At 42.9% G+C, this 27874-nt stretch overlaps 1 protein-coding gene across 8 annotated transcripts in view; it reads right to left on the bottom strand.

The window, feature by feature from the left end:
- LOC308562404 (shieldin complex subunit 1-like) overlaps positions 1-27874 on the bottom strand; it is a 77171-nt gene that overhangs the window by 18948 nt on the left and 30349 nt on the right. For 2 of the 8 annotated variants that reach the window (XM_081148464.1, XM_081148463.1), the window contains 2 exons: positions 6856-7096; positions 3086-6677 (listed from right to left, as the gene is read on the bottom strand). The exons of 1 other annotated variant lie outside the window; for it this stretch is intronic. In XM_081148464.1, coding sequence (XP_081004590.1) covers positions 6668-6677; positions 6856-7096 — 251 coding nt within the window. In that variant the 3' untranslated portion in view covers positions 3086-6667. Of the gene's footprint in view, positions 1-1101; positions 2511-3085; positions 7097-27874 lie in introns of those variants that run through there. 5 more of the 8 variants (XR_013999609.1, XR_013999610.1, XM_081148461.1 and 2 more) reach the window with 5 other exon arrangements.

Below are 27874 nucleotides of genomic sequence, written 5' to 3'. Positions count from 1 at the left end.
GCCTGCACCAGATGCCCTCTGGCTCTGGGAGGCCGGCCAGCAAAGGCGGCGTGAATGGAACTCATCAGGCACCTGCTTAACCGCTCCCTCAGTCCATGTCCTTTAACCCAGGACAAAGCCCGCAAAAAGCTCCCTCTTACACTTCAGGGAGTGCGATCAACAATGGTCGGTCTCTGTTCCACATACATTTTTGTGTGTGGCCAGAGGAGGGGAGCATTAAAATTAAATATTAATTTTAGATTAAATGTACTATTCATTCTGATGTAACAAACAATTTTTTTAAAAATCCTCACCTGGGGATACACTTTCACTGATTTGAGAGAGAGAGAGAGAGGAAGAGAAAGGGAGAGACAGAGAAACACTGATGTGAGAGAGAAACATCGATCAGTTGCCTCCTGCAAGCACCCTGACAAGGGATTGTCTTAGAAAAGTTTGTGGTAGTTGAAAATTTCAAGTTATAAATGTATGTGGGTAGATATTTAATGCACTGAAACTATATCCTACATATATTTTATGAAACATTTTATGAAAAATTTCAAACATGCTGAAAACTTGATAAAAATTTATGAATAAGACCCGTGTACCCACCAGATTTTACCATCAGCATCTACTGTACTTGTTTATTTCTTGTCTGTCTACCATCTATCCACCCAGCAATCAATCTTACTTGTTATTGTATTTCAAAGCAAGTCCCACATATATTTGCCATTGATTCCCTGGGCATTGCTGAACTCGCTGGTAAGTTGCAGGTGGCATGGCACGAGCTGTGTGCTGGCGTTGGTCCATAACTGATTGGAAATGAAATAAGGGCCCTTTGCTATTGATAACTGAAGGAGCAATGCTTTAGCACACACACAAAAAGGGGAGTGAGGGGAAGGATAAGAAAGGGTGGCAAAGCTGATGGCTGTTGAAGCTAGGTAATGGGCAGCTAGCATGATTCTCTACTTTTACACAAGTTTTAAAACCCACATCCTTTGGTTTATTAAAAAGTTAAAAAAACTCAGCCTGTCAATGGAGATATTTTAAATACATACATTTTCAATGCATATATTTATATCTAAACATAAAGTGCATATATATGTGTGTGTGTTTCAAATAATGTAGAAATGACACATAGAATACATAGTTCACACAGCGATTTTATGTAATGGTTCAAGTAAAACTTGACAGAAGTCTTAGATTAACAAACAGAAAGTAATTTGCTGGATCATGATCGTGGTGAGCTTTTATTATATAATAAATTCTGATTATATAATAAACTCTCTGAGGCCAAGGATCCTGTGAGATACCACTTCTGTGTCTCCACAGCACTTAATCCAGGGTACTGCAGAGTAAGTGGTGCTTAATAAACATTGGCTGAGAGGCTAAACTCAGGAAATGAATTGTGATGAACAATAGTTTAATTCTCCCTGCAATAACGCCACACAGCTCAATCAATTGGAAACTCAGTTTCCTGAATCCGCCCTCACGGAGATTTGCCCAGAATGACTGAGCCTGAGGAGGACTTGGAGCTTTGCTAATGTCCTCATTTTGCAGAAGGAAATGACGCCCCGAGGGATTATATGAGCCTCACTGAACATCCCACTTGTTAATGGGGAGTGTTGTCACCTCTGACACCTACAGTTGAACTCTTTCTTTTGCCTTGACATACAAACCCACCTCCCACTCACTGCCCCTTGCTCCTGATTTAAAATTTGTGGTTTCAGTTACAGGAAAGAGAAAGAACTTGTCAAGCGGGCTCCACCAGGAGGCTGAACAGGAGACATGACCACAGACCAAGCTCATGATCAGCGTTTCCCCAGCACTGTGCTGTGCCCTAGCCTGGGTAAGGTAAGCTGCCTCTTGGGGAAGGAAGGTGGACATGTGTTAATACTGAGAGGATGGCCCTGCTGGGTAGGATTAAAGCATACGTGAGTAGTTGAGTAGGGCCGTGGGGCTGGAGAAAGGATGGAAGGTTTTGGAGGCTTAGAGCTTGGATACAAGGTTCTTGGACTGAGGAGAGGGCGGAACAGCCAGGTTAGAATAGTGAGGACCTGGGCTGACGCTTTACCCTGTGGGTGTTAAGGAGCTTGGGACATTTCTGTGGGGAGCGGATGGGATCCAGTACTGACTGGATTTAGGAAGACCAATGTGGTAGCAACAGTGCGAGAGAGGCTGGGAGCGGTGGAACCTTGAGGAGGGCTTTCGGGAGATGAACGCTTGGAGCAGGCGACAGCAGTGGCAAGAGAAAGAAAACGGCAGAGGTAAGAATGGTTTGCTCAGACCAATGTTTCTCAAAATGCAATGAGAGAATAAGGCCAGTGGGTTGCAACCCAGTGGACAGGCCTGAGCCTGGTCCACAAGCCTCTTGGATGAAAGAACCATTTCTCCCAAAGGGCTGTCAGTCGGATCACCAGAGGATGGTCTTCCTCTGAATGTGACCTGGTCGCGAACATTGAGCTCTCTGACGCACAGGGAAAACGATGTCCCCTGGAGAAGGAAGTAGAGGGAGGCAGCCGTTGCCAAGTGACCTGAGAGGATGGGAATAGAGAGAGGAAAGGATTATAAAAACACCAGTAGTGTCACCTGCAACTTTTATAGTCTCATTTTTTACATTCAGATCTTCAATCCACCTGGAATCTGTTTTTGTGTATTGTGTGAGGTAGGGATCTCATTGTTTATTGAATATCTAGGAATTCAGCCTTTACGAGTGTCCTGAAATGTTGCCTTTAACATGTACTAAATTTCTATGAATATCTTCTTATCCTCTTGCTTAAAATCCAGAAATCATTTCCCACTGTCATTAGAGTAAAACTCAAATTCCTCACCTTGGCTTAAAAGGCCCAAGCCTGCTTCTGAAACTCATCTACTGCTCTGCCCCCTGCGTGCTGTGCTCCAAACATGGGCTTCGCTCTGTCCAGGCAGTTTGAGCTCATTCAGGCTGAGTTTCGCACTGATTTTACACACGCTCATTCCTCTTCTGGATGCTCCGGCCTTTGTGCAGCTGGTTCTTGTGCATCCTGCAGCTCTCAGCTCAAGTGCCACTTCTTTCTCGGACCACCCGGTGTGAAGGGCCCACTCAGGCCCTACCCCAGAGCATCTAGAATTCATTTTGATATCAGGAGACAAGTGAGGAATCTGGCTTTTTCACTCTCCTCCTCCAGTGTGGGAAGCCAGTTACTTTAATACCATTTGCTAAAAACTTCGCATTTTCATTATGCATCTGAAATGCTACCTTCATCATGAACTCATATCTATTCATGGACTGAACTCTTTTTCTTTGATTTGTTTACTTCTGTTTTATTGCTGCTTTAATTGCTGTAGAGTTAAAATGTTTTCATATTCGATAAGGCTAGCCCCTGCTCTTCAATTTCCAGCCATTTATGCCTGTTTTGCTTTTTAAAAGGATTTGCACTATGGCTGCAAGGTAAAGAGAGGCCAAGGTAGACGTGGGTTCACCTGATGGAAGTGTCCCACAGTATTCCGGGGGAGATGGTGGGAGACTGCAAACAGAACAGCTATCCATCCCATTGCATTCCGAATTTCAGTCATCTCCAGTATACCGCTTTTATAATTCTTGACACATCTATATGTCACCTGAGTTATTATTAATTTAACTTTTTCAATAACTCAATTCACTTTTATATTTTAAATACTTATATTAGGCTTATCTTCATAACATCTGTAAAAGCACTGATTAGACATAGTAGTTATATTTTTCTAATATATTAAACTGAATAGATAACAATGAAAATAAACATTGTCCATGTACATTATTTTGTGTACTAGCAGCAGTTTGAGAAACACTGGTCTGAGCAAACCAGTCTCATCAGTTTTCCAGATGAAAATCTCCGCTCAGATGGGGGCTGCTTGGGCTGGTTGCTCGTATCTGTTGATTGCACAGGTGGATTCCCTTTATGACAATCATCAAGATATTTAATTGTAAACACTTTCTGCATGATTATTATAATCCATTAAAAAGTTTCCAAGGTAAGCTTTAAAGTTTTGAAAGTATCATTGTGTCATTTTGTGTTAATAAGATCTATTGCATGTGCCCTCACGTAGGCCACGCAAAGAGACTAATGAAGTGAGTGATACACAAACGTCAAGCATGGCGCAGTTCTCTCCTTTTGAGTTCTGATGTTCCTACAAGCAAATCCACCTTCCCCAAGACCTCCGAAAGGGCCACAGGTGGTATCATAGGCCAGTCAGAACCTTCATAGGATGATAATAGGTCAGTGAGTGATCTGTAGGCCAGAATTAGACAATAATGCCAAAGGCCAGAGCCTCAATGTCCTTACCGCTTAGTCTTTATTACAGGTAAACAGAGATAAATGGAACATGCCAGCCCGACCCCATGAAGATCAAATTAAGACACAAGACTGCAGGGAATCAAATATCTTGTACTGACCTGTCACAAGCACTTACTGAGACACAAACAAGACGAGGCCCCACTCCTTTTTTACCATCAGGTGATTCTGGCATTTAGACTTGTAAATTCTCTGCTTTCAGAGTCTAACCGCTGGTGGAGAGCCCACAGCACCGATGCTAATAAAGTTTACAAAATTATTGATACTAAAATCTCCCGGCCAAATAGAAGCTACTGCTTCCGGGCATGGAGATTCAAATCGCTTGTGTGTTTTGCCCTTTAAAAACAGTCTAAAGTAAGCCAGTTTCGTTCTGTTGGTAGCCATGGAAACTAATCTCCAATATTTCAGTGACTGCATAATACTAAGAACTACAGCATTATTCAAGGGCATCTATTAATTTGCTTCACGTTAAAAAAACAACAAAATGAGTGACCTTAAAATCCAACCTGTAGATTTCCAATTATAAGTCCCACTGGTTTCATCACTATTTGGGGGCATTGAATAGGAGAGGTCCATGGAGGAAGATTGCTGGTCAGAGGGAAATCTGGAGGCTGGCTTTCTCAAGTGTCTCTCAGAGGCCTGTTCATTTCCCACCATTCAGGCCTCCTTCCAGTGGTGCCTCTGCACGTCTTACATCTGATCTTCCCAGAACTGGAAGCCTTAGTATGTAATTCCTCACCTTTAAAACCTCTCTCCATCCAAGAGTCCCTGAGAAACCTGCCTGCGAGGACACATTCACTCTGAATGTACACGGTTAGGCTGATCTACTTGCATAATCTGGTTTCTAGAAAGCTCAGGGGGTCTTATGCCAATGAAATTTCACCTGAAGTTTCTCAAATCTAATTGCAGTGTTGCCAGCTTCTCTTCTTGTCCCCGCCCCCCTCCCCCCCCCCCCCCCCCAAACAAGTGATATAACCATTTTATGTCAATGTAATTTGTTTGGAGAACTGTCAAGTTAGGGATTAGTGTGAGGCTTCCAATGACAGTTTCAGGGAGCTTCGTGCCGGTTATGTCATCTACCAACTGAGTCTCAAATGGGGATCATCTGACAGCACAAGCCTGCACCGGAGATTTAAAGCTACAAGGAATATAGTCAGTAACACTGTATGATGTCAGATGGGTACCACACTTATTGGGGGATCACTTCATAAGGTACATAAACATCAATCACTGTGTGGAACACCTGAAACTTATATAATATTGTATGTTAACTATAACTAAGAAATACATTTTAAAAATAATCTAAAAAAATAAAAGGTAAAGCTGCTCCCTGGTGAAGTCAGGACAGGGCAAGGGTGAGGGGCCCAACCGGTCAGAGGGCGACAGAGGGTGCTGGCAGCAGGCAGGCAGAAGGCACAAACAACAGAGAAAGGAGTCCACCTGGGCAAGGGATTCCTCCCTCTCTTCCACCGCGAACGGACAAGGCCACAGGCGTCGCCTAGCCTGTCATAGCTGAGCTTGCACAGACTGGGGTGAGTGGAACATGCTTGTTTTCTCCTGACCCTTCACATTTGCAATCTGGTGGAGACAAAGAGACTTTCTTTTATTTTTTCCTTAATTTGCGCACCTCGGCTGTTATTCTAGAAGCCACCAATGTTCCTTCCACTCCCAGTTAGTATTATGAAATAGGCAATTCTGGATTTGGAGAGGCAAGGGTCTGACTAAGATGCGATGCGCTTTTTTGAAACCATATTTAAATCTTTGTATTATTCTGGGACTTACGTTCTCAATCACGTGGTCGCAGTTTTACAACCGGGTATGCTTCTTGTACTTGATTCAGCACAGAGCTTTATTCCCTTCAAAAAAATCATCTGATGGAAGCCTGTTCCCTTAGGTCAGGTTCTCCCAGAAGCAGACCCCGAGTCACGGAATCAGGTACAAGAGATGCGTTAAGGAAAGGCTCCTAGGCGACACCGATGAGCGAGTGACCAGAAGGACAGCATCGGCCTGCTTCAGAGGAGCTCTGGAGAGTAAATATGCCTCAGAGCATCTCTTTCTTTCAGACGAGAAAGCTGGGCTTTTGAACTCCCAAACCAGTCAGTCACTAGCCCTGGCCTCGGGGAAAGGTAGGAGGGAGTGTGGCCACGGGGGCTGCAAGATTCCCAGACACCAGTGGCTCTGTGTATGGGCTGAACAGCCTCCAGTGCTTGATCGCAGATGCCAGCTGGTGACTGCAGAGCACTTAGCCGGGGCTGGGCACACAGAGCTGGCGAGAAAGACCTGAGGGGACCTGGGGTGCGCTAACAGCGTTGGCCACGGGGCTGCCCTCCGCATCCATCGGCCTGCTTTCACCACGGGCTCCAGTTATGAGTCTTCCATCACATTCTGCTGCAAGAGGAAATGAATAATATCTTTGGAAAGCCCTGGGGTTGGCTTTTCGTCACCCAGAGACTGACTTCCCTCTCCCAGGGGGTAGAAGCGGGTGGCCCGGGAATGCCTCCGTAGCCCTGCAAAGCCGTCCCGGTTGAAAATGACCCGGGCCATTTGAAAACTGCAGAGGGCGTACCTTTGGCTCTCCTGGCCCTTCAGTTCATTGATTTTCTGAGATAGGCACTGCAAGACAGATGTGGAGAGTGGATTTCCAGAGGCTGGCTGTGGGTGGCCAAACATTTCATAGAATCTATCCAGGGATTTCCGGAGTCCATCATCCTCTGTCTCGGTGTCTGGTTGGTCTTTCACAGAAGGGTCAAACCAGAAGTTCTCAGAGGTCCAGGAATCATTTTGTGTAGCATTTAGGTGACTGCTGTCTGCAAGACAAACACATCCCAATACTCAGACATATTCCATAATACCAGAAAGCCAGCCAAGAGCAGATGATGTCTCTTTTCAACTCCACACACTTACTGCTCCCAGGTAATGGGCAATGGGCAGAATCAGATGATTTCAGAATCTGTTCCCACCATCCTGGGGTTATGCCCCTTGTTTGCTCAAAACAAAAACATCTTACTTGCATGTTTCAGGGGTTCTTAGCCTGGAGTCCTTGTAAAGAAGTTCAGGGTGGCTGTGAAGTTGGATGGGAAAAATATCGTATCTTTATTTTCACTAACCTCTACCTAAAGTCAAGCATTTCCTTCCATGATGAATGTAGGCAATAAACCCACTAGCAGCAATGCCTGTGACTTTGTCACCAATAGTTCACAGCTATTTTCATATCACATTATAGTTTGTTGAAGATGTTTTGAAATATCATTTATGCCCATTACTATGCTATGGACTGAACTGTGTTTCTCCAAAATTCATATGTTGCAGCCCTAATCCTTAAAGGAGATGGCCTTTTAGGAAGTTACTAAGGTTGAATGAGGTCATAAAGGGTAAGACTGGTGGCCTTATAAGAAGAGGAAGCTATCTCGCTCTCTCTCCTCTATGTCTTTCTCTCTCCCCTCTCTCTCTTTATGTGCAAAAACCTGGGAAAGGCCATGTGAGGACGCAAGAAGGCAGCCTTCTGCAAGCCAGGAGGAGAGTCCTCAACAGAACCTGACCATGCTGGTTCCCTGATCTTGGACTTCCAGCCTCCAGAACTGTGAGAAATAAATTTCTGTTGTTTAAGCCATCCAGTTTATGGTATTTTGTTATGGCAGCCCAAGGAGACTAGGACAACTACTATGAAATCACCACAGTTATTAGTCCCAACACTGGATCTTATTATTTAAGCACTAATTTAAAAAGCATATATTCATTACAATATCACACATTTGTTCTTTAAGTATTTTAATAACATTTCAACTTTTCCCTTGGTAAGCTATATATTTTATTTTATGCAATTAAAAACTTCATTCTGTGAAAGTCAGTGAGCTTCCCCTGATGCCAAAGCCATTGTACAAACACAGTGAAGACCCCTAATGCGGACAGGTCTGGGCGTTTACACAGTTCAGACATTCCTTTATTTACTCTCTACTATAATCCTATAGATTCTTTATCTCTAAATTAAAATCACCACCTTTGTGTTTTTTAAAGGAGCAGTAACAAATAAACTAAGTGATTTAATGATAGACAATAAGAAACCGAAATTGGAGCCAAATCCTAGTTCTTGATCGAACTTTCTGTACCTCTCTGGGCACCCTAATTCTTAACATAAGAATCTCTTAAGTCTTTTGAAACAAAGAATTTTCTTATCATTGTGTTCTAGAAAAGATCTTAAACAAATTATTTGTAAATTGCTTAATTCCTTATACAGACACCAGTTTTATGCTTTAAACTTTTATACTTTAAATCAAAATTGTACACTTTCCCTTTTTTGCTCTGAAATAAGCTGTAATTCATTACTAGCTTTAATTCTACACACCCACTCCCCATCCCCACTAACTCAATTAGTAGTTATAATAAAAATATCTGTACTTGCTAGTGATGAAGAAAGTTGTGTGATGAGTGGTTGGAGTTTTAGGAAAGGAGCTGAGATTTTGGGTTTTTACTCTAGTTTTGCTACCAGCTAGATACGCCTCCTTGAACAAGCCAGACCACCTTTCTGAGCTAGTTTTCTCATTTACAAAACAAGAGTTCTACTAAATGATCTCTCTTCTAGAATTTCTATGGTCCGTAGGGAACAGAAAAGTATATGATCCAAAGCATTAGAGCATCAGAAAAGAATGTGGACACGTTCTGTGAGATACACACAGACCCACATATGCACAAGCATTCATTGATCCCACACACAATTAGCCCAACAACAAAGCACTGAGCCCACCCTGAAGAATGGCTGATTCCAGGCTGGTGATAGGAAAGTACAAGACGAGCCTGGAGCTTCCTACTGTTCTAGAATCCTCAAAGAATGATGGCAGCACTGGGGAGGGGGCAGAGGCCAGCCCAAAGGGGATTCTCCTGGCCAAATCTGGAACAACCTCAGCATCAAAATAAATAATGAAAGTAACAGATTATAACCCATTTATTAAAATAGAAAACCATGAATCCGTAAAATAATTGAAAGCTTGATGAGGAACAGGATATTTACAAGTCTCAGAGTACTTCCCCCCAAAACAGTCATTAATTACAAAGGGGGGGAAATACTGTTATAGTGGAGAAGCCTGGCAAATACCTTAATCAAGTGACCTTGGTGAGCATCACCAGTAATGGGACAAAACAAAATCAGGTGCCATCTGACCAAATGCAACAGGAAGGCCCAGCATCGCCTCTGATAGTCCTGCCCAAGGGGCATCACCTGAACCCAACTACAAGAATGTGTCAGAGAAAATCGAATTGAGGGATATTCTACAAAACGACTGGCCCGCTCTTCAGAAGTACCAATGCTATGAAATCCAAGGAACGACTGAGCAACTGTTCATGACTGAAGTAGATTAAAGAGACATGACAACTAAATGCAACTCTTGATCTTCAACTGGATCTTTTTGCTGTAAAGGACATGATGGGAACCGCGTGATGGGGGCTGAGGATCACGTGGCAGTAACATTATCACTGTTAATTTCCTGATTTGGACGGTAGCGTTGGGGTTATGTGGAAGAATGTCCTTGCTTGTAGGAAAACTGGGGTGGTAGGCATCAGGTTGGCAACTTTCAAATAATTCATGAGAAAAAGTTATTTGTATTGTATTTGCAAGTTTTCTATGAGTTTGAGATCATTTCGGGGGGGGGGAATGAAAACAAACCTCTGAAGGAGTAACTGTAAAACTTCCTTTGGTGGCCTACTTTATTATTCAAACAAACAAACAAACAAACAAAAAAAGCCTTAGCTCGGGGCTTGGCAAATAGTGCCTGCCTAACAAATGGTCCTGCTGTGAAAGAGCCAGGGGAGGAGGAAAGGGGTCCTGCAATGGCAGGATGAGGGGTCCCGCCCCACCTTCTTCCCCACAGATGATCGGGTCCTGGGGCCGTAAGGCAGGAAGACAGGGACTGCGGCAGGGCAATGGAAAGAATGAAAGAGAAGGGAGATGCTTGGCAGTAACACTGGGACAGCTGGAGAGTTCCTGAAACTGCGCACCCACGGCAGCCACTTATGCAGGACAGTCCAAGGAGCATAGCATGTACTTATTAAGGAGCTGGTCGATGACTCTGATATGCAGGGCTTTAAGTTTTCATGGGAGTTTCATTTTTATATTTAATTTTGATTTTTGAGATTAGGTGTCCTAAATTCAGTGTCCAAAGGAAGCCCCAAACTAGCCTATCTTCTCTACCTTTCATGCAAACGCCAAGCAGACTACAACTCATCTTCAAAGAAGCCCCACCTCCCCTTTCCAAAGAGCAATAACAACATGGGCTGTCATTCACTGCGTCAGTTCTTTTGAACACTGCTCCAATTCATTTCAGTCTTTGATTTCCTTTTAAAGTCTGTGTTACTGTAACTACAAAGCCATCTCTCTAATCACAGGGCTGGTATGGCCTTTTGGACATGACTGTTTCTTCACCAGCAAATAAAGCTGATTGCTACTCCTTTCCTACTGCTCCTAAATGTGGGCAGAAGGATGGGTTGTGGGTTTTTTGCCTAAAAATACGTTTTTAATTGATTTTTTTTCCTATAACAAACAGAGGAAGGGAGAGGGAGAGAGAGAGAGAAAAACAATGATGTGAATGAGAAACATTAATTGGCTGCCTCCCACACACGTCCGGGCCAGGGATGGAACCTGCAACCTGGGTATGTGCCTTGGCTGAGGGATCAAACCTGCGACCTTTTGGTGTACAGGACAATGCTTAACCAACTGAGCCACACCGGCCAAGGCTGTTAACTTTTCTCTTGACCAAAGAGAGAAAATATACAGATATTTGAGATTCTTATAAACCTGTTTTTTATATCTTTAGAAGGTATAGATGCTAATTTGAGTTCAGGAATCTGAGACGATCAATTAGCATGGAGCGTTTGAGGTTAATGGCTGTGCTCTGTGAGAGTCGCCGTTCGCTTTTAGAAACCCAGGTGTTTAATGGGGGTTCCTTCTAAGAATCTTCATGGCTACTTCCGTGGTTGATAAATGCACAGCAGGATTCTGCCTCTGTGGAACATTTTAGCCTTCACCTTTAACAAGTTTCCTCTGCATAGCTTTGATAGTTAGAATTCTGTCTCCTTGGCATTGGCATCAATCCCTGCCCACTCGGCCTTGTTTGCCCAGAGTTTCTTTTACTAACACTGCTAATTGGGAGGATCTGTGGTTTCAAGGCTGTACAGAGCTGAACAAAGCCTACGACTTAATTCTGAAATATGGAGAATTATCAGGATTTAAGGAAAGAAGGAATGTGTGGTATGTACAGTCTCCTATGTTGCTCAGAGGGGAAGCTGCCCCTTTCTCTGGGCACTGCCCAGCACACTCCTAAGACAAATCCTGCTGCCTTGGTTTGTCTGTTGGAGGTTGGCTGGGTTCTGTGTGGCTCTAAGAAAAACTTATGGGTATGAGAAGAACAAGGGTGGGGGGGGGGAGTGCTCCTGATTATCAGTGGTCACTTATTAGCATCTGTAGATGCAATGTCTCATTTCCAGTCCAGTCCTTTTGAGAGCAGTCCAACTCCAGAGGCCTCATAAGTTCTCTACATGGGTCACACTACCATTTTAGTACATGAGGGGCTCTGGCCTGGGGGTCTGGGGGTCCTGCTCTCCTAGCCTGCATCTTCCTGCTCCAGATCTCACTTTCTTGTCCTTCATCTCCTCTTCTATTTCTTCCACTCCTGCCTTCCCACTCCATGAGAGGAGTGGACAGGATCAACAGGATTAAGCCCTATTTCCAGCCCTACAGGCTGTGTGAAAGTCTGGCAGGGGCTCACACCTCTGCATCATTGCCTTGAAAAATCCAGCTTCCTTCTGACCCTTGAATGGATAAAGAAATGCCAGGACTGGAAGATGAGTCATCTCCAGACAGACGAAGCTGAGGGGAAAAGCTGTACCAGTAGAGAAAGGCATGAAGGCAGAAATGCCCGTGGGGGCCGTGGGGGGCAGGCCAAGGGCAGAGAATTCTTACAAGAGAGGAGAGGCCGGGTTAGGCTATGTAGGACTTGAGTGTCTCGCAGAGAAGCCAGGCGGAAACTTCAGTGGTCATTCCTCACTGTAAATGTGCACTATCACTAGGGTGACAGGGAGAACAACCTTGGCGTATGCCTGTTGTCTCAATTAATTATTAATAGCACTGGGGAGGTTTTGAGATCTTGCTTCCCAGCATATCATCAGCTTGGCTTATATAAACTCAGATAAACTCACAAAATTCTCTAAAAAAAAAAAAAAATAATAGCACCTTCTTTCACTCTCATAAGGGTCCCGGATCACAGGATTCATTACGGGTATACATGTATCATGATTACATTACATATGCAGTCAGATGCTGGAGGAGCGCGGCAGATATATATGCCTGGGCCAACTGTGAGAAGTTCCCACCCCAAACCAGTGTGTCCAGAGGGCTGAGTTTTGATGCCAAAAATAATCCCAGTCTGTGGTTTAAATAATAAGGTGTCTACATTCTTTTGTTTTGTTTTTGCTGAGCCTTCCATAGATTTGTTGTACTCTACTCCAAAACAATCCTTTCTTTTCCCCTCTTTTGCATATGGTGGTATTTCTCCCACCCCTTGCAGTCCAAGAAGCTTTTGGTTTCTGCCCTGCAAGTAAAGGGCCTCTATTCACCCCATCCCATCAGCAACTTGCTTGATTCATTTTTCTTTTATAAAGACAAAATTATTGTTGAAAGTATTACAGATATCCCCCCCTTTTTCCCCCATTGATCCCCTCCACCTGCATCTGCGCCCCAGGCCTTCCCCACACTATTGCCTGTGTCCATGGGTTGTGCATATAAGCATATAAATTCTTTGATTCATCTCCCCACCCGCTCCCCGACCCCCGCCTTCCCTCTGAGATCCCTCAGTCCGTTCTGTGCTTCTGTGTCTCTGGATCTATTTTGTTCCTCAGTCTATTTTGTTTTGAGTCATCCCTCTGGTTTTATCTGGCTACCTCCTTTCCCCCGGCTACGTAATAACACCAGCATTGGAGTGTTAAGACACCTCGCTTCCTATCTTATTAATACCATAAAACTAATGATCCCCCCCAAAATCAATAAGCTTAAGCCAACTTTTGCCTGATAGTAACCCCGCGGGTTTATACATTTTAGAATGTGCAACTGTTCCTTTAAAGGATAAATCCACATACTTACCAAGGGGGAGGGAGGGGGGAGGGTGTAGATATCAAGCCATTAAGGCAATTTAACACTTCAAAAGGATGGAAGGTCTGGTCAGGTGCTTTTGAAACCACGGCCTCCATCGGTGCTTGTTCACATCTGAAGCTAAAACGGAATGAATCACCCGAGGGGTGGTGGCACATGCTGTCACCTTCATCCTAATGACTAACAGATGCAGGGGCTGAGGGCAGGGTCCTCCAAAATGCAACTGCTGAGAAATAAAATGAATGCTGGGGGAAGACAAGGATCTGTGCCATCGCTGAACAGCCCTAAAACTAGGCGCCCAGGGCAGTTATCTAAGGCCAGTTTCTACGGTCTGATCTGTAAGCTACTTTTACCTTGGCATATTATATTTTTCTTAAGAAATTGAAATGTTCTGAAATTTACAGGGAACTATAACATTCAAGGTTATACCACTCCAAATTGGCAATTATGATATCATATTTGCTTGTTAAAGAATTAAACATTTCAATTAAAATTGACACTTCTACATAAAAATGTATTCTTTCCAGCCCATTTTTATACCATATGTATAGATATAGATATAGACATAGATCCATAAGTAATAAAATGTTGCTTTGTGGGTGGTGGTCATTAATTTCAGTGAGCAAACTTTTGCTCTTTTTCACTCAACGGTGTGGTTTTTTGCTTGGAGCCGTTGTTGATGTCGGAGCCTGCCTTATGCAGTATCTAACTGTAGGGACACACTGCTGGGTTTTTCATCCATTCTCGTGCTGATGGGCATAGAGCTGTGTGCAGCTTTTCACCATCCCCAGCAAGGCCTCAGGGAGCCGCCTGTGCGCGCGTGAGGCCTTCCCTGGAAACACACCCAGAAGTGGAAATGCCGAGTTGAAGGGAATCTCATCAATTTCGCTAGATCCAAATTCCCCTCATGCAAAGTGGTTGTGGCATTTACACTCCCAGCAGCAGAGCCTGGGCTTTCCAGTTTTCCCACTGCTTGGCTGAACCCCAATACTCCTAGACGTCTCAAATGCTGTCTTCTTATCTGGGTTCTCATTTCCCTGATTTCTTGCATGTCTGAGCTGCTTTTCATACACTCACTGGCCATTCCAGTTTCCTAAACTGGGAACTGTCTACTCGAATTCTTTACTGCTTTTCTATTGGGTTTTATCTCTCTCTTCTTTTTAATGGGCTACAAAATGAACTACAAAGAAAACAATTATCTTTGACTTTTCCTCTCAGTCCAAAGGGACTAAAAAGAGTGTGAGAGTGAAAAAAGGACTTCCTGAGAAGCCTCAAGGTTTTTTTTGTTTTAAAGGCAAATCTTCTCAAGCAAAAAACCCTCGCAGTGCCAGCTTATCACTTCCAAAACGGGATACTGCGTTTGCAGGGTGGGGAAGGGGACATTCTGATCTCCTTCAGACAAAAAAATTGAGACAAAAGCCAAGTCTCCAGAATCACGTGATGAAGGGTTTGGCAAATAGAACAGGAAAAGGCTAATCTCATTAATGTTCTTAATTAAAATGATCTTCATCTGGTTATCATTTGCCATAATTAGGACCCGTGGTAGATTTGCATGTTGGTGACACTGAGCTGGGCAGGGGAGTTCCGAGCCTCCCTAGCGGATTCGGATAATAAGAGCTTAGGAACCACAGGCTTGGGTCCTAAAAATGCTTAACAATTCTTTTCTTTACTTCGAGACTGAGGCTTAGCCTGAGGCTGAATTTAAAACTGCTTAGTTTTGCACTTTGTTAAGCAGGAACCAGTTAAAGATTCAGAACCTGACCCCCTTACAGCCAGAAAAGCCATCGGGGAATTATCTGTTTCAGTTCGCTTTCTGGACCAGAACCTTACTGCTGGAGAGGGAACAAGACTGACGATCCCCCTGCCCCCATCAAGCCCTGACAGGGGACAATGAGGCCAGGCTGTCAGATGGGGAACCCGAGAGGCAGTCCCCTTCAGCAGCCATTTGGAATTAGGAGCGCTCTAACCCTTGAAGCAATCATTTGAAATATTTCCCCCAAGAGGGTTTTTGCATTTCGTTTTACACGAGAGGCCTTCGCAGATTCTTCATATCCCGGCCTAGGCAGCGAGGAGCTTGTGACTAGCAAGGAGGAGCAGCAGTGCAGATCTAGGTTGCTCTGGCAACACTGCTATTTTTGAAGATGACTGTTTACTTCAGCAGAATTAAGTTAAATGTGAGCAGCTAATTAAGATGATGCTTGAAACTTTAACCTTAACCTTCACCATAAGAAAAAATAAGCACTTTACAAATGCTGCTTAGAGACATATGGCAGGGAGATCCCTCTCCTTTGCTGGGAAAGCAGGAGCCTCACAATCTGGCCACATCTACAAATCAATATTTCTTAATTTTAAGATTTAAGGAGGAATAGAACAGAACTCATCAGAACCGAGCCTGTTCCGGTGTTGACCTCAGCAGTAAGACTTTCTGAGACTGTGAAAGACAAAGAAAGTGATGTTTTTCTATACACAGTAGAATGTTTGTGAGATGCATATCTGTGTAAACAGATTTCACTCCACATCAAATTGACATTAAGTACATCTCTGAAGTAACAGATTGAATTGTAAACCAATAGACCAGAATGTAAACATATAGCTGACTGTTCCCTATTTTGAAGGGGGGGGAGGACTCTTATTTTAAAAGTGCTGCCATTGCTGAGAGCACCCTGGAGCCTCTTAGGAAGTGACTTCATTCGCTCTGTCAGTGTCCGTCTTCGGGATGTCCTCATTGGTGGCAAATTTCCATCCTCAGAGGGCAGAATTCCCTTTTTGGAAACTGTCAAGAGCCATTAGGAGTGAAACCTGATAAATAATGTAGGTGATCAAGCATGGGGTAAAAAGCAAGGTTTGGAATATAAATGTCCAACCACGATGCTGCACACCTGAAATTAATATAGTGTATGTCAACAATAATTGAAAAATAAAAATTATTTGAAAAAAGAAAGAAAAAAAAAAATATATATATATATATATAAAATCAAGGTTTATCTGCAAAAGGAAATCGCTTCTCTTATGTTTCACAGTTGGTTCGGAAAGCAGTTCTCACAAAGGAGCTCCCAAACCAGTTCCATGCAAGGGCAGGCAGCTCGGTGTCAGTGTGTATATACTTTCAAATTTGTTACCTTAAAGGACAGACCTAACATGGATTTAAGCTCTGGCCTTTGTAAAAAGGCTCATAGCCATCGATCGGAACGCTAAATGCTTCTATCCTGACAGATGAGATGCTTGTGAGCATCAACTTTACATTTATGGGGCTTGAATTTGAGTTCTCACTTCGCAGCTTATTGGCTATGTGACCTTGGGCAAGTTACTTAACATTTCTGACTTTCCATGTCCTCGCCTATAAAATGGGGATAATAACAGCTCCTGCGTCATAGGACTGTTGTCAGAATTAAATGATTTATTAGCATAAAGCCTAGCACATAGTAAGTGCTCAATAAATAAAAGCTACTTTATAATTATCACCATAGTGACAAGAGTAGTAGCAGCAGCAGGGTTGTTACATGTGATTATAAAGGCCTCTGTCATGTAACATCTGGGCTTTTAAAAGTGGATCGTAAATGCTCCTCTATGTCCACTATCCAGTGATAGATGCATATGATGGGGAAAGGCCAGAGGGACAAGCGTTCATTCCCAACTAGAAGGAACATCATTTTTACCAATAGTTACTGCCCCATCCTGGCATCGGAGCTGCTGGGATGAATCACAGTGAACATTAGCCATCTCACAGCGAACATTACCCATCTCACAGCAGCAGGACTATGACTGCAGAGAGGTCCCAAGTGCGCGCTCTGCAGAGCAAACATGATCCCAGTGTGGGTGGGAACAGCAGATGCCTCTGTGTGGGGGAGTGTCAAACACAGGAGCCCAGGCTGTAGGGCCCTCCAGCTGTCCCCCAACACGTGTCCCCAGGGGCGACCAGCAGCAGAGTGTAGGTGGGACTGGAATGACTCAATCTCCAGGGAGCCTGATGGCGGTGGTGGTTTTTGGAAGTTGATGGAAATTATAAACCAATCACAGAGCTTCAGGCAAAAGTTTAGGTGAGTAAATATACTGAAGGAGAAATAGGCTGCATTAAAAATAAAAAATAAAAAGGTTGGGAAATTGGGCAGAAAAGACCCAGGGTTCACAAAATGACTGCTGGCTGAGTCAGAATTGTAGTGCTGAGTTAAATTTAAAAAGGTATGAGAAGACTGGAAATACAACAGTTATAGGAGATAATTTTCAATCTCCTTCCCTCTCCCTCTCTTACCTCATTTACAGCTGAATCTGAAGGAGGGCAAAGCTTTGAGCTTTCCCTCCTGGACCAAAATCTTCGGAGAAAATGGAAAAATCCACAAACAAAATTTAAAGTGGCACAATATGGTGCGGCCCATGCAGGAAAGGCCTACAGCCAGCGAAGAAGTGGACGCTGGGGCTGACTGCACGACAGAGCATTTGGGACGTGAGGGGTTAGGGCGTATCTGTGTAGAAAGTGTTTCTGTCGTGGGTTCTGAAGGGCTAGAAGCAGGTGCAATGTGGAACTGAATTTGCACCTTTACAAGGGTAATTCTAGTAATTGCAGAGATAGTTCTCTCGTTTTGACAAAAGAATATGTTGTGCAAGATATTATGAAAATCCTCCCTGTTCCCAAACATCTAGAAATGGGTAAAATATTTTTTAAAATATTTTAAAATGCATGACTGAGCCGGAATAAAGTAAATAAAGTCCTTAGAGACCAAAAGCAAAATGAGAGTAGGCATTCCAGCGGTAAGTGAACGGAGACCTAGCCCAGCAGCTCTGACGGCACACAGGGCTCAGGCATGAAGTCTAGGGTCGGGAGAGGAGGGGGTGCTGGAAGGGGGCTCCCCGCATCACGCTCAGAGCCCTGACGCACGCCCTCGAGGAAGATGGGCTGGAAAAATATGTGTGCCTTGCAAAGGTCACAGTAAGGAAACGTGTTCGTCTCGGCTTTGCCTCCGCGAGAGGAGGAGGAACCCTGGCCGGCGGCTGAGTTGGGAGGGGCTTCGACCTGTACTCCAAAAGGCTGCAGGTTCGGCTCCCGTCAGGGCCTGTATTTAGGGTGAGGGTCCAGACCCTGGCCGGTGAGGGAGCTGATCAATGTTTCTCTCTCACACTGATGTTTCTCTCTCCTGATCGCCTTCTTCTCTCTCTAAAATAACAAAACATATCCTCTGGTGAGGAGAGAGAGAGAGAGAGAGAGAAACAGCTCTCCTAAGATTTAACCATAAACCAGACCTCACATATGTTTACGACCTCAGTGGGGACCGTTTTGTGGTCTAAAAACTTCAAAGCCAGGTATTTATTTTAATATGGGTCCAGATTGATGTGCCCTCCTATGTTTAGAGAAACTAAATGCAAATCCTCCTTAGAAAAAATGTACTCTCAGCCCAAACCTCAAAAGAAACCCTTCGAGTAAAGTTCCATGGAGCCCTGACTAGTTTGCTCAGTGGTTAGAGCGTCGGCCTGCTAACGGAAGGGCCCCGGGTTTGATTCCAGCCAAGGGCACAAACCTCGGTTGCAGGTTCGATCCCCGGAGGCAACCAATCGATGCGTCTCTCTCACATCCATGTTTTTTTCTCTCTCTCCCTTCCACTCTCTCTCAAACCCAATGGAAAAAATACCCTTGGGTGAGGATTTAAAAAAGAAAGAAAGATCCACTGAACATGAGCTCACACTAAAGACAATGCTCACAAAATACACACTGAACGAGACCCCTTTATTGTGAGTGAGAAAACAAAAAGAGCGAGCGCCGCAATGATACTCACAAAAACACTAAATACTGAGGTTAATACAGTATATAAAGCACAGAATATAAAACAAACGTGCTTCACATGTTAAAAAATATAAGATGAAGTAGAAAGTTTAGGTATGAGCAAGAGACACAAAAGGTGAACAGGTAAATTAGAAAAAGAAACAAAAATAACTAGAAAAGCGAAAAATCATCGTAATAGTTGGGCAAAACAAGATTAGACACCTCTGGGGGGAAAATTAGAAAATAGAAGTAAAATTTAAAGACATTAATCAGAATTTAGCAGAGAGACAAAAGGAGATGGAGGGGGGAAAACACACACAGAGAAAAAATAAGAGCTATAAGTCGAAGTAACATGGTCTGCTGTGCACCTGCCTGGAATTTCAGAGATAACAGGGAAGGGGAAAGGCAATGAGCCGTGAGCGAGAATTTCCTAGCACTGATAAAAGCATGAATTCTCAAATTTAGCAGCCACAGTGTTTTAAAAGCAGGATAAATAAAAAGAGCTCTATGGCTAGGCACAAGAGAAAACTGCAGGCCATCAAAGACAAAAATGAAAATCCTAAAACCATCCAGTTAAGAAAACCCAGGTGAGCTCTAGGTGAAGGATGATTGAGTTGGCTGCCGGCTCAGGAGCAGCAGTGCCAGCGGGAAGGCAGGGGACCAGTGTCACCAGAGTCCCCACGGAAAAGAGCGGCCGATCTAGGGCCACTCAGGAGATGGTGAGCAACTGGGATCTCAGTCTCTTAACCGGCCAGATCAATGAAATGGTAAATGTCACAGCCAGGTTGCCTTCAAATCCAAAGCTCATCCTCTCAGAGTGCTTAAAATGGGCTTTGTTCATTTCTCCAAGTTGATTTACGGAGATTTTGCCTCGAGACAGAGAAATGAGCTGCAAAGAATTTTCATGTTTTCTATCCCTTTGATGACACGAGTTGGTTTAATTTACTAATACGGCCCAGCTATCTTTGAAACAGACTATCTTTCAATACTAGACTTTGATCCCAAATCACATGTGATCATCTTAAAAGTATAGTTCATGTCCACCCTGCATTTTGCTTCTGAAAGTTTCATTCCATAATAAGCCAATTATCAGACTCACTCAACATCAAAGTTGTTCTAGTTGATTTTATAAAAAATGCAGACACTTTTAATGTTTTACACAAGGCATTTTCTCTCTCAGTAATCAACTATTTCTATTTACTTTTCAAATAATTACACACTTTATCTTCATAACTGAGTTCATGCCTGATGCTCTGGTAGCCTCAGAATTGCGATACTAATTGTGCAGCCAATGGCCCACAGACCAAGATATTTGCTCCAAACACTCTTTTGGAAAAATGAGAAAATAATTATTTTTACTCTCTCAGGATAGTCACTCTTTTTAAAGAGATCACACACAAAAGAAGGTGTATATAGCTTGGTTTTAAGAAGATAGTTAAACTCTCTTTTAGCAAATAAACCATGCCAATCATAGGAAGATAAACAGAGCCGAAGATTATTACTCACAAAGTTATTACTGGTAACATTTACTACGTTATTGATATTTTGGAATTTTCTGTTACATAAGATCTTCCCTTAAATTCATTTCATTTCACATATAAATAAAACGGTCTTACTGCATAAGCCTAGAAAGGAATACAAATTTGTAGGGTACCGTGAAGAAGAAAAAAGAGAAAGATGACCTAATTATACTGGTTATTCCAGATGACTAAATTTTTTGACCTCTGAGTGGCAAAACCTCAAATACATTTGTAACTTTAGCTTCTAAAAGGACCCCCCCCAAAACCCACGCACACCATAAATCTTTCACGTACATTTCTGTTTTTCTGTATCTTGATATGAGCAGTAGTTAGTCGGGTATGTACATATAATCTGCCAAGCTGTAACACGTAAGATTTGTGTACTTTGTATGAAAATTGTATCTCAATTTTAAAAATATCTACACACATATACACACTTCCTGTCTTCAATAAGTCTTGGATGTGGCACAGAAATTAAGTTTTTACAAAAAGATTCCAGAGGGTTCCAGTTTCAGTTAGGTTGGTAACCACTACCCTAAGGCAACTAGAACATGTCTTGATTAGAACATTCAGCAAATATCTGTTTTAATTAATGGGTGAATAAATGAATGATCAAATCAACAAACTAATAAATATCTATGTTACTCATGGTTGTAAGAGTACCACTGATTCAGGCCAGAAAAAGCCCTAAAAATATATTTTTTAAAAAGCATGCCAGGTAATGTTGTAAGTACTATAAAAGCCTTATCTTATTAAGCTTCACAATAACTCTATGAGGTAAGTTGACTGTTCATGGCCTTTAGTTGCAGCCAACATAAATCATTTTGGCTACTTTAAGCAAAAGAGAGAGGTATCAAGTATGAAACCGTTCATACCATTGTTGGGAGGGCTGCAGAAACATTCTAGGCTGAGTTTTAAGGAATTGCTACTCAAATCAATGAACAGACCTAAACAGCCAAAGGGGCTCTATCACTATTAGGAGCCCAAAGAATTAAGAAGCTGCTGCTACACATGCTGCACCGAAGTAACACAGTTTCTGCTCCAGTCCAGACGCTTCCCAATCGGGAAGCTGCCTGCTGATCAGGAAGCTGTCGCTGCAGTGGACAGTTCCAGAGCCATGCTGCCTCCAAATTAACACACCAGCTAAAAGTGAATGGAGCAGGCCCCATTTCTCTCTTCCTACATACTCTAGGTCTAAATTCAAAGGTTTATGGGAATGCATTTGATTAGCAGGTCTAACTTACATCCAGAACACTAGCTGTGCAAGAGATTCTGGAAATGGAAATTTCCACCCTCTGTAAGAAAAGAAATCATGGTAGGAGGAAGTTGGAATAGGCATCGAGTGGGCTAATCGATAAACTCACAGATAATGAAACTGAGGCACAGAGATTAAGAACTTGGTAAAAGACACACCGCTAGTAAGTGCCAGGGTCGGGATTCAAATTCGAGAAGTACATGCCCCGAGGACTCATAAGGCATAGTAGAGAGTATTAATACAGCGCCCGGGCAAGCTCAGGGGTGTGAGGCCTGCAGTCCTGACGTCCAAGTTTTTGTGCTCACAAAGAGCAACTTCCAACTCATTGCTCTCACTAATCCTGACGTCACCTCTAGAATTTTAAGTCTCATCTCATAGTTTCTCATCTTCAAAATTCAAAAAGGTACCATTAACTTACCTGATCATTTTATTTTTGGTCTAGAAACTGTTTGCAAGTGTTTTGGGTGATGGGGGATCAAAAAAGACTCGATCACGAAGTACTCACTGAAGACATCCATCCGTCCCCAGCTTCCATAGCCACCTCCCTCCCGCTCCAGCTCCTCACATTACTTCCATTGCACAAGTTAAAAGGATATTTAAAACTGCCTTGAAGTTATTTTAAGACTTTCTAGTGGACCATCTTCCTGATTCTACTTTCATTGAAAAGTTTGGGAAACTGTGTGAGATGCATTAGAATGATGGTTAGTAGCCTCTGCTTGGGAAGCTGACCATTACACAACAGCGCTAATGGCCTGGAAACCTTGAAACTAAAGCTTGCGTGTATCCTCTGGTATCTGAAACTGTAGTTCACACACGCTTAGTATACTTTGGTCTGTCAGTCAGTCAGTCTATCTATGTATCTATCTGTCTCCATTTATCCACCCACCCATCTCTATGAGAATGACCCAGATAACAGAATAAAAACATTAACTGTATCTGAAATAAAAATGTCAATGAGTACAGACTAAGGTTGGTATGAGTGAGAAGGGTCAGTGCCAAATCATAGGATGGAAATGTTAAAAGTTCCCCACAAAAGAGTGTGTCAGCTATTTTTAAAAAGACCACAAATTTGAACAGAGCTCTTTCTGGAGGCCAGGGAAGGAGAACAAGCTTCATTTGACATGACAAGCTATGAATTGCAAATCTGCCAGTTTGGGAAGGGTAAATATTTGCTGAAGATTAAGTACATGGCAAAGGTACATCATTAAATCTAAAGTAATTAAAAAGCTCAATTTAGTATCGCATACATCTCTCCATTTTTAATGAGTATACAGTTTCAGCAACCAGGAGCCATAGTCCAATCTATTTCCATGGTGTAGAAGGAAATGATAAATGCCTTCAGCATGACTTCCGACAAAAGGAGTCTGACTTAATTACTCCGTGTGCAAGTGAAAATGGATTTGGTTAAACAAATGAGCCTGCCAGCCAAGGACATCAGTCATATGCTGGACTACGTGTCATATTAATCAAATGTACATCAAATTGTATCAGTGACATGTGCACAGAAGGGCTACCGAACACTTAAATTTTAATTCCTAATTTTTGTTTATCAAAGTAATATATTCTCATAGCTTTTAAAAGTCAGATGAGGCTAAAAGTTTTACAGTGAACAGTGGGTCCCTGCCTCCTCCACCCTCCTTCCCATTTCTAAGTCTACATTTCAACTTGCCGTTCCTTCTGGTTTTTAAAATCTTTTTTTTAAAAAATATATCTTTATTGATTTCAGAGAGAGGGAAGGAGGGGGAGAGAGAGAGAGAAACATCAATTCAACGATGGGAGAGTCATTGATGGGCTGCCTCCTGCACGCCCCAACTGGGGATCGATCCCACAACCTGGGCCTGTGCCCTGACAGGGAATCGAATCTCAATCTCTGGGATCCTAGGTCAATGCTCAACTGCTGAGCCACGCCTGTCCTGGCTGCTTTTTAAAATCTTATATGTCTAATTAATATAATCACATAGGATAATTTATCAATTTTAGACATTATATGTTGATATCCATAGGCCTCACATATGCACATGTACCTTCCCCCATTCTCCAGTTACATCGATTTCATTAAATCAATATTCAGTGTTTATATTATTATAACTATATAAAGTTGATCACTGCTAAACATACTAAGAATATGGTTCCTTTATTATACAATATTATTGTTTCTGTGATTAACAGTTATTTCTGCTTGCTTTGCTTTATCACTATCTTTAACTGTATCCACACCCTCCAAGAGCATCTCAGTATAATTTTCTACATGTCAAAATGACAGGATACTTTCTCAATTCCCCAGCCATCCTGGTCGTCTCCCTCTGAGAGCTCCCCTGCCTCTTACTCCAGGTTGCTTTCCAGGCCTGCTTCACAGCTGTTGGGCTCAGTCTCCCCTCTGTTACTCTATTAAATTTCTTGTATTATTTCAACGATGATTTCTTCTATCCCATTTTCTGTTTTGTTTGTGGTAGTGGTGGTGGCTTTTGGTAGATTTCTTCTGCTCTATCTCTGATTCTTTAGCTTTTATTAGTCTTGGTCTCTATATTTTCTGATTTGTAGGATTTCCACAAATATCTGGTGATCATTGGCTGTGAGTTCATAATTTAAGGGTGAGGCATTAAAAAAATAAGTTGGGCCCTGGTCAACCGATTGATGTTTCTTTCTCACATCGATGTTTCTCTCTCTCTCTCCCCCCTTCCCTTTCCTCTCTCTCTAAAATCAATAAAAACATTAAAAAAAAAAAAAAAAGCTAATTTGGAAGCTCTTGCCAGGAGTAGGGCTGGTGGACTTCCTATAGGGTGACTGATAATCATTCAGATTTTCCAGAGATGGCTTCTCTCATCTCTGAACTGGCCAGGGAATGATGACAAGGATGCTGTTTTAGACAGGAAAGTCCAGAAGGTCCTCTTTGAGGAGGTGGCATTTAACTGGAGCCCTGAAAGCAACAAGGGGAAGAGAGATGCAAATCTCCGGGCAGCCAGGTTCCAGAGAGAGGACATGGCAAATGCACAGTCCCTGAGTGCCTGACAGTGGAGTGAAGGCGCAGGGGAGGAATCTTAAGACTGAAAAATGATGCAGGCAACCCCACAATTATAGCTGAATTTATTGTAGGGTAAGTTACTTACGAGGGGTAGGACTGGAGGGGGCAGCGACCCTGCAGTCTGAACGTGAGCAGCTAATCTCTGCTGAATGTTTCGTAGTATAGCTGACGTACTAAGTGACCCACAAGACAAAGAGACAAAGAATGCAGTGAGCCACGAACCATACCTCCTGGTGGTCTTGGGATGGATAATTGCTTACAATTGACTCTAACACCTAGTTTGATATTTATCTCAGTTGCTGTGCCGTGTTGGCGGTTGCTGACAGGAGTCTCTATGGCGACACCGCTAAGCTTACAGCACACAGCTAATCATTAACGGTAAGGCTCTGGTATGCTTGCTGGGAATTGTTAGATTAGTCAGAGTTCACAGCATGCAAACTTAAACAGAAAAGAAACCAAGGAGGTACAAAGTTGGAGTCAGTCTTATTTACGTCAACACCTATCCAGGGAGATGGGAACGGATTTAGTGAGCATGAGGACCAGCCAGGAGGCCCCTGTGGCTGCAGCAGAGTAAGCAGGGCGGAGACAGAAGGAACCCCGAGCGTGTATAATTTATGGAACCAATTTCCACATAGAACTTGTGAGAGACAGTAAAAAGCCAAATATTAAAATATTTAGACATATTTTATAAAAGTGAATCTGAATAGAGCTCTGCTCTAAGGTGGCTCTTGTAGGGGGGTCGCTGGTCTGCAGTAACAAGTCCTGCTTTCCCACTAAACGGGGGAGAGGTGCATCCAGGAGACCGGCTGTTAGAAGAATTCCTTGATGGGGACTTTCAGAGTGGTGTTTTGTCGCTCTATCTCCTGAAAATAGCTTGGAGAGGCCCCTGTGTGGTTCACCTACCTCTCTGATTCCTTGGATCTCACCCATTCTTTCACTTTAAGAAGAAACAAGTCATTGTGACAGAGGTCTTTGTATTTTACAGCTGCCTCTTTTAACAAGCCCTTTCCCCAAATAAAACAATTTTTAAAAACTGAATCTGAATCATTTCTACACTATTTTACATCAGACCAAAAAAAAATCGCTATCACTTGCCTTTGTTCTGTGAATCAGGTGGGCTAATAATTACGTGCAATTATCTAGCCCTGTTCAACCTCGTGAAGAGTCTGAAACATAAAAAACCTATAAACATAAACACTGACGCCAGACACTCTCTGAATGAGATATAGATCTGTACACGCTTCTGAGCTAAATCAAAAGGCAGCAGCTCACGGGTGGACAAAAGGCAAAAGCTTGAAAAGGAAAACTAGTTGCCAAGGCAACAAGAAAAAAACCAGACAGCAAGAGTCCCCATCTCAAGCTCTGTCGCACTCAGAAGCTGGAGCCTCCCGGCCCTGCTTGGGAAGCTGTATTTAACCTTCATTCGGTCATTTCTGGAGACGGGGCGAGAACTGAGGACCCACAGCACTGGGGCTTTGCCAAAGCTGGGCAGCGGGGCGACTCGCTGGTAAAACCCGTCAGAGGGTGAGAGGAAGCCCTCTGGCCCGCAGGCTACGGCGTAAGAAGCATTTTTCTTTACTTGAAATTATTCTGCAGCTTTTGCTGCGTGACACAGTTTACAGAGAGCTTCCATGTATGAGCCAGACAGGGAAGGGTTCCTGCGACATCAGGAGGTCAACTGACTTGCTGGAGGCTTTCCAAATCCTCCTTGAATTTCTGTCGCTTCGGAGCGACTCAGAGCTGACTTTAAACACCATCTGTGCCCCGCCACTAGCACCCTGCCAACAGCCATGCCATTTGCACGCCACCAAACCCGTTCTTGACTCTCTCCCCTTCCCAGCTTTTTCTACCCGGGAACCCCGCTGCTCCTCGGGGCCCCTGTGCCCGTGACCCGCCTCGGGGAGGCCTCCTCAGTTTCCCAGGTAGAGCTGGCTGTCCCCTACCCAGATTGAGAGCCCCCGGACCATTCCATTCTCATCTACCTTAAATATATTTTCTTCAGAGATATTGCCTATGCTTGGGGTTTTTTCCCTAAAGAAAAGGCCGTGAACCAGAAGGGCAGGAGAAATTATATTGTAGTTAAAGGCAAATTATATTACAAAGGACAAGCTGTCTAGTAAAACACACATAATTATAATTATCTTCAAAATAAATCATATTACCCGTATAAATTCAGCCCCTCACTGGTAAATTAGTGAAAAATATGACAGTGTTGAGCTTTTAATTGCTTCTATTGCAAAACCTCCAAACTTAAACTTAGGTTATCAGACAGAAAGAGGCAATTAGCTTGCAACAGATGCATCAGTGGAAACCTGTTACAACATGAGCCCGGAGTTAATATTCCCAAGTCTATGACGCCCATCTGTCCAATTTCAATGTTTTCACTTTAGACAAGCCTACTTAGTCCCTCCAAATTAATTGCTTTTTGTTGTTTGGGCTGTTTTGGTTTTTTTTTGGTCAGGATCTTTTTCTAATATCTTTATTATATAAGTTTCATAGGAGCCTTGTTATCTCAAACCCCAAGTTTAATTTCCTTTCCAGAACAGATTTTTTCCCCCTCGAATATTAAATCTCAGAAAAATAGTAGATGAAAAGATGACTGAGCAATGGTAGGGCTTAAATAAATTAAGGCTCCCAGGCTGTGTTGCTACTTCCTGTTTCTAAAAAGTAAAATCTTTTTTGAGGATATTAAACATCATTTGTGACCTTTAAAAGAACTCCCTGAAGTCCTTTATTCATAATAAAATCTGATTAGATTATCACAATAGTGAATAGTATAAAATGATGCCAACTTTCAATTATAAGACCAATGCCTATTACACATTTTCAAAATTACTGAATAGGTTTGAAATGGTCCAAATAGCAATCAAATATATTTTGCTTGGAACCATTTGGGAAAGAGA

This window comes from Miniopterus schreibersii (genome assembly GCF_964146895.1).
Source record: "Miniopterus schreibersii genome assembly, chromosome: 10".
Classification (NCBI taxonomy): Eukaryota; Metazoa; Chordata; class Mammalia; order Chiroptera; family Miniopteridae; genus Miniopterus; species Miniopterus schreibersii.
Note: the sequence above shows the minus strand (reverse complement) of the source record. Positions and strands in the feature narration are given on the sequence as shown.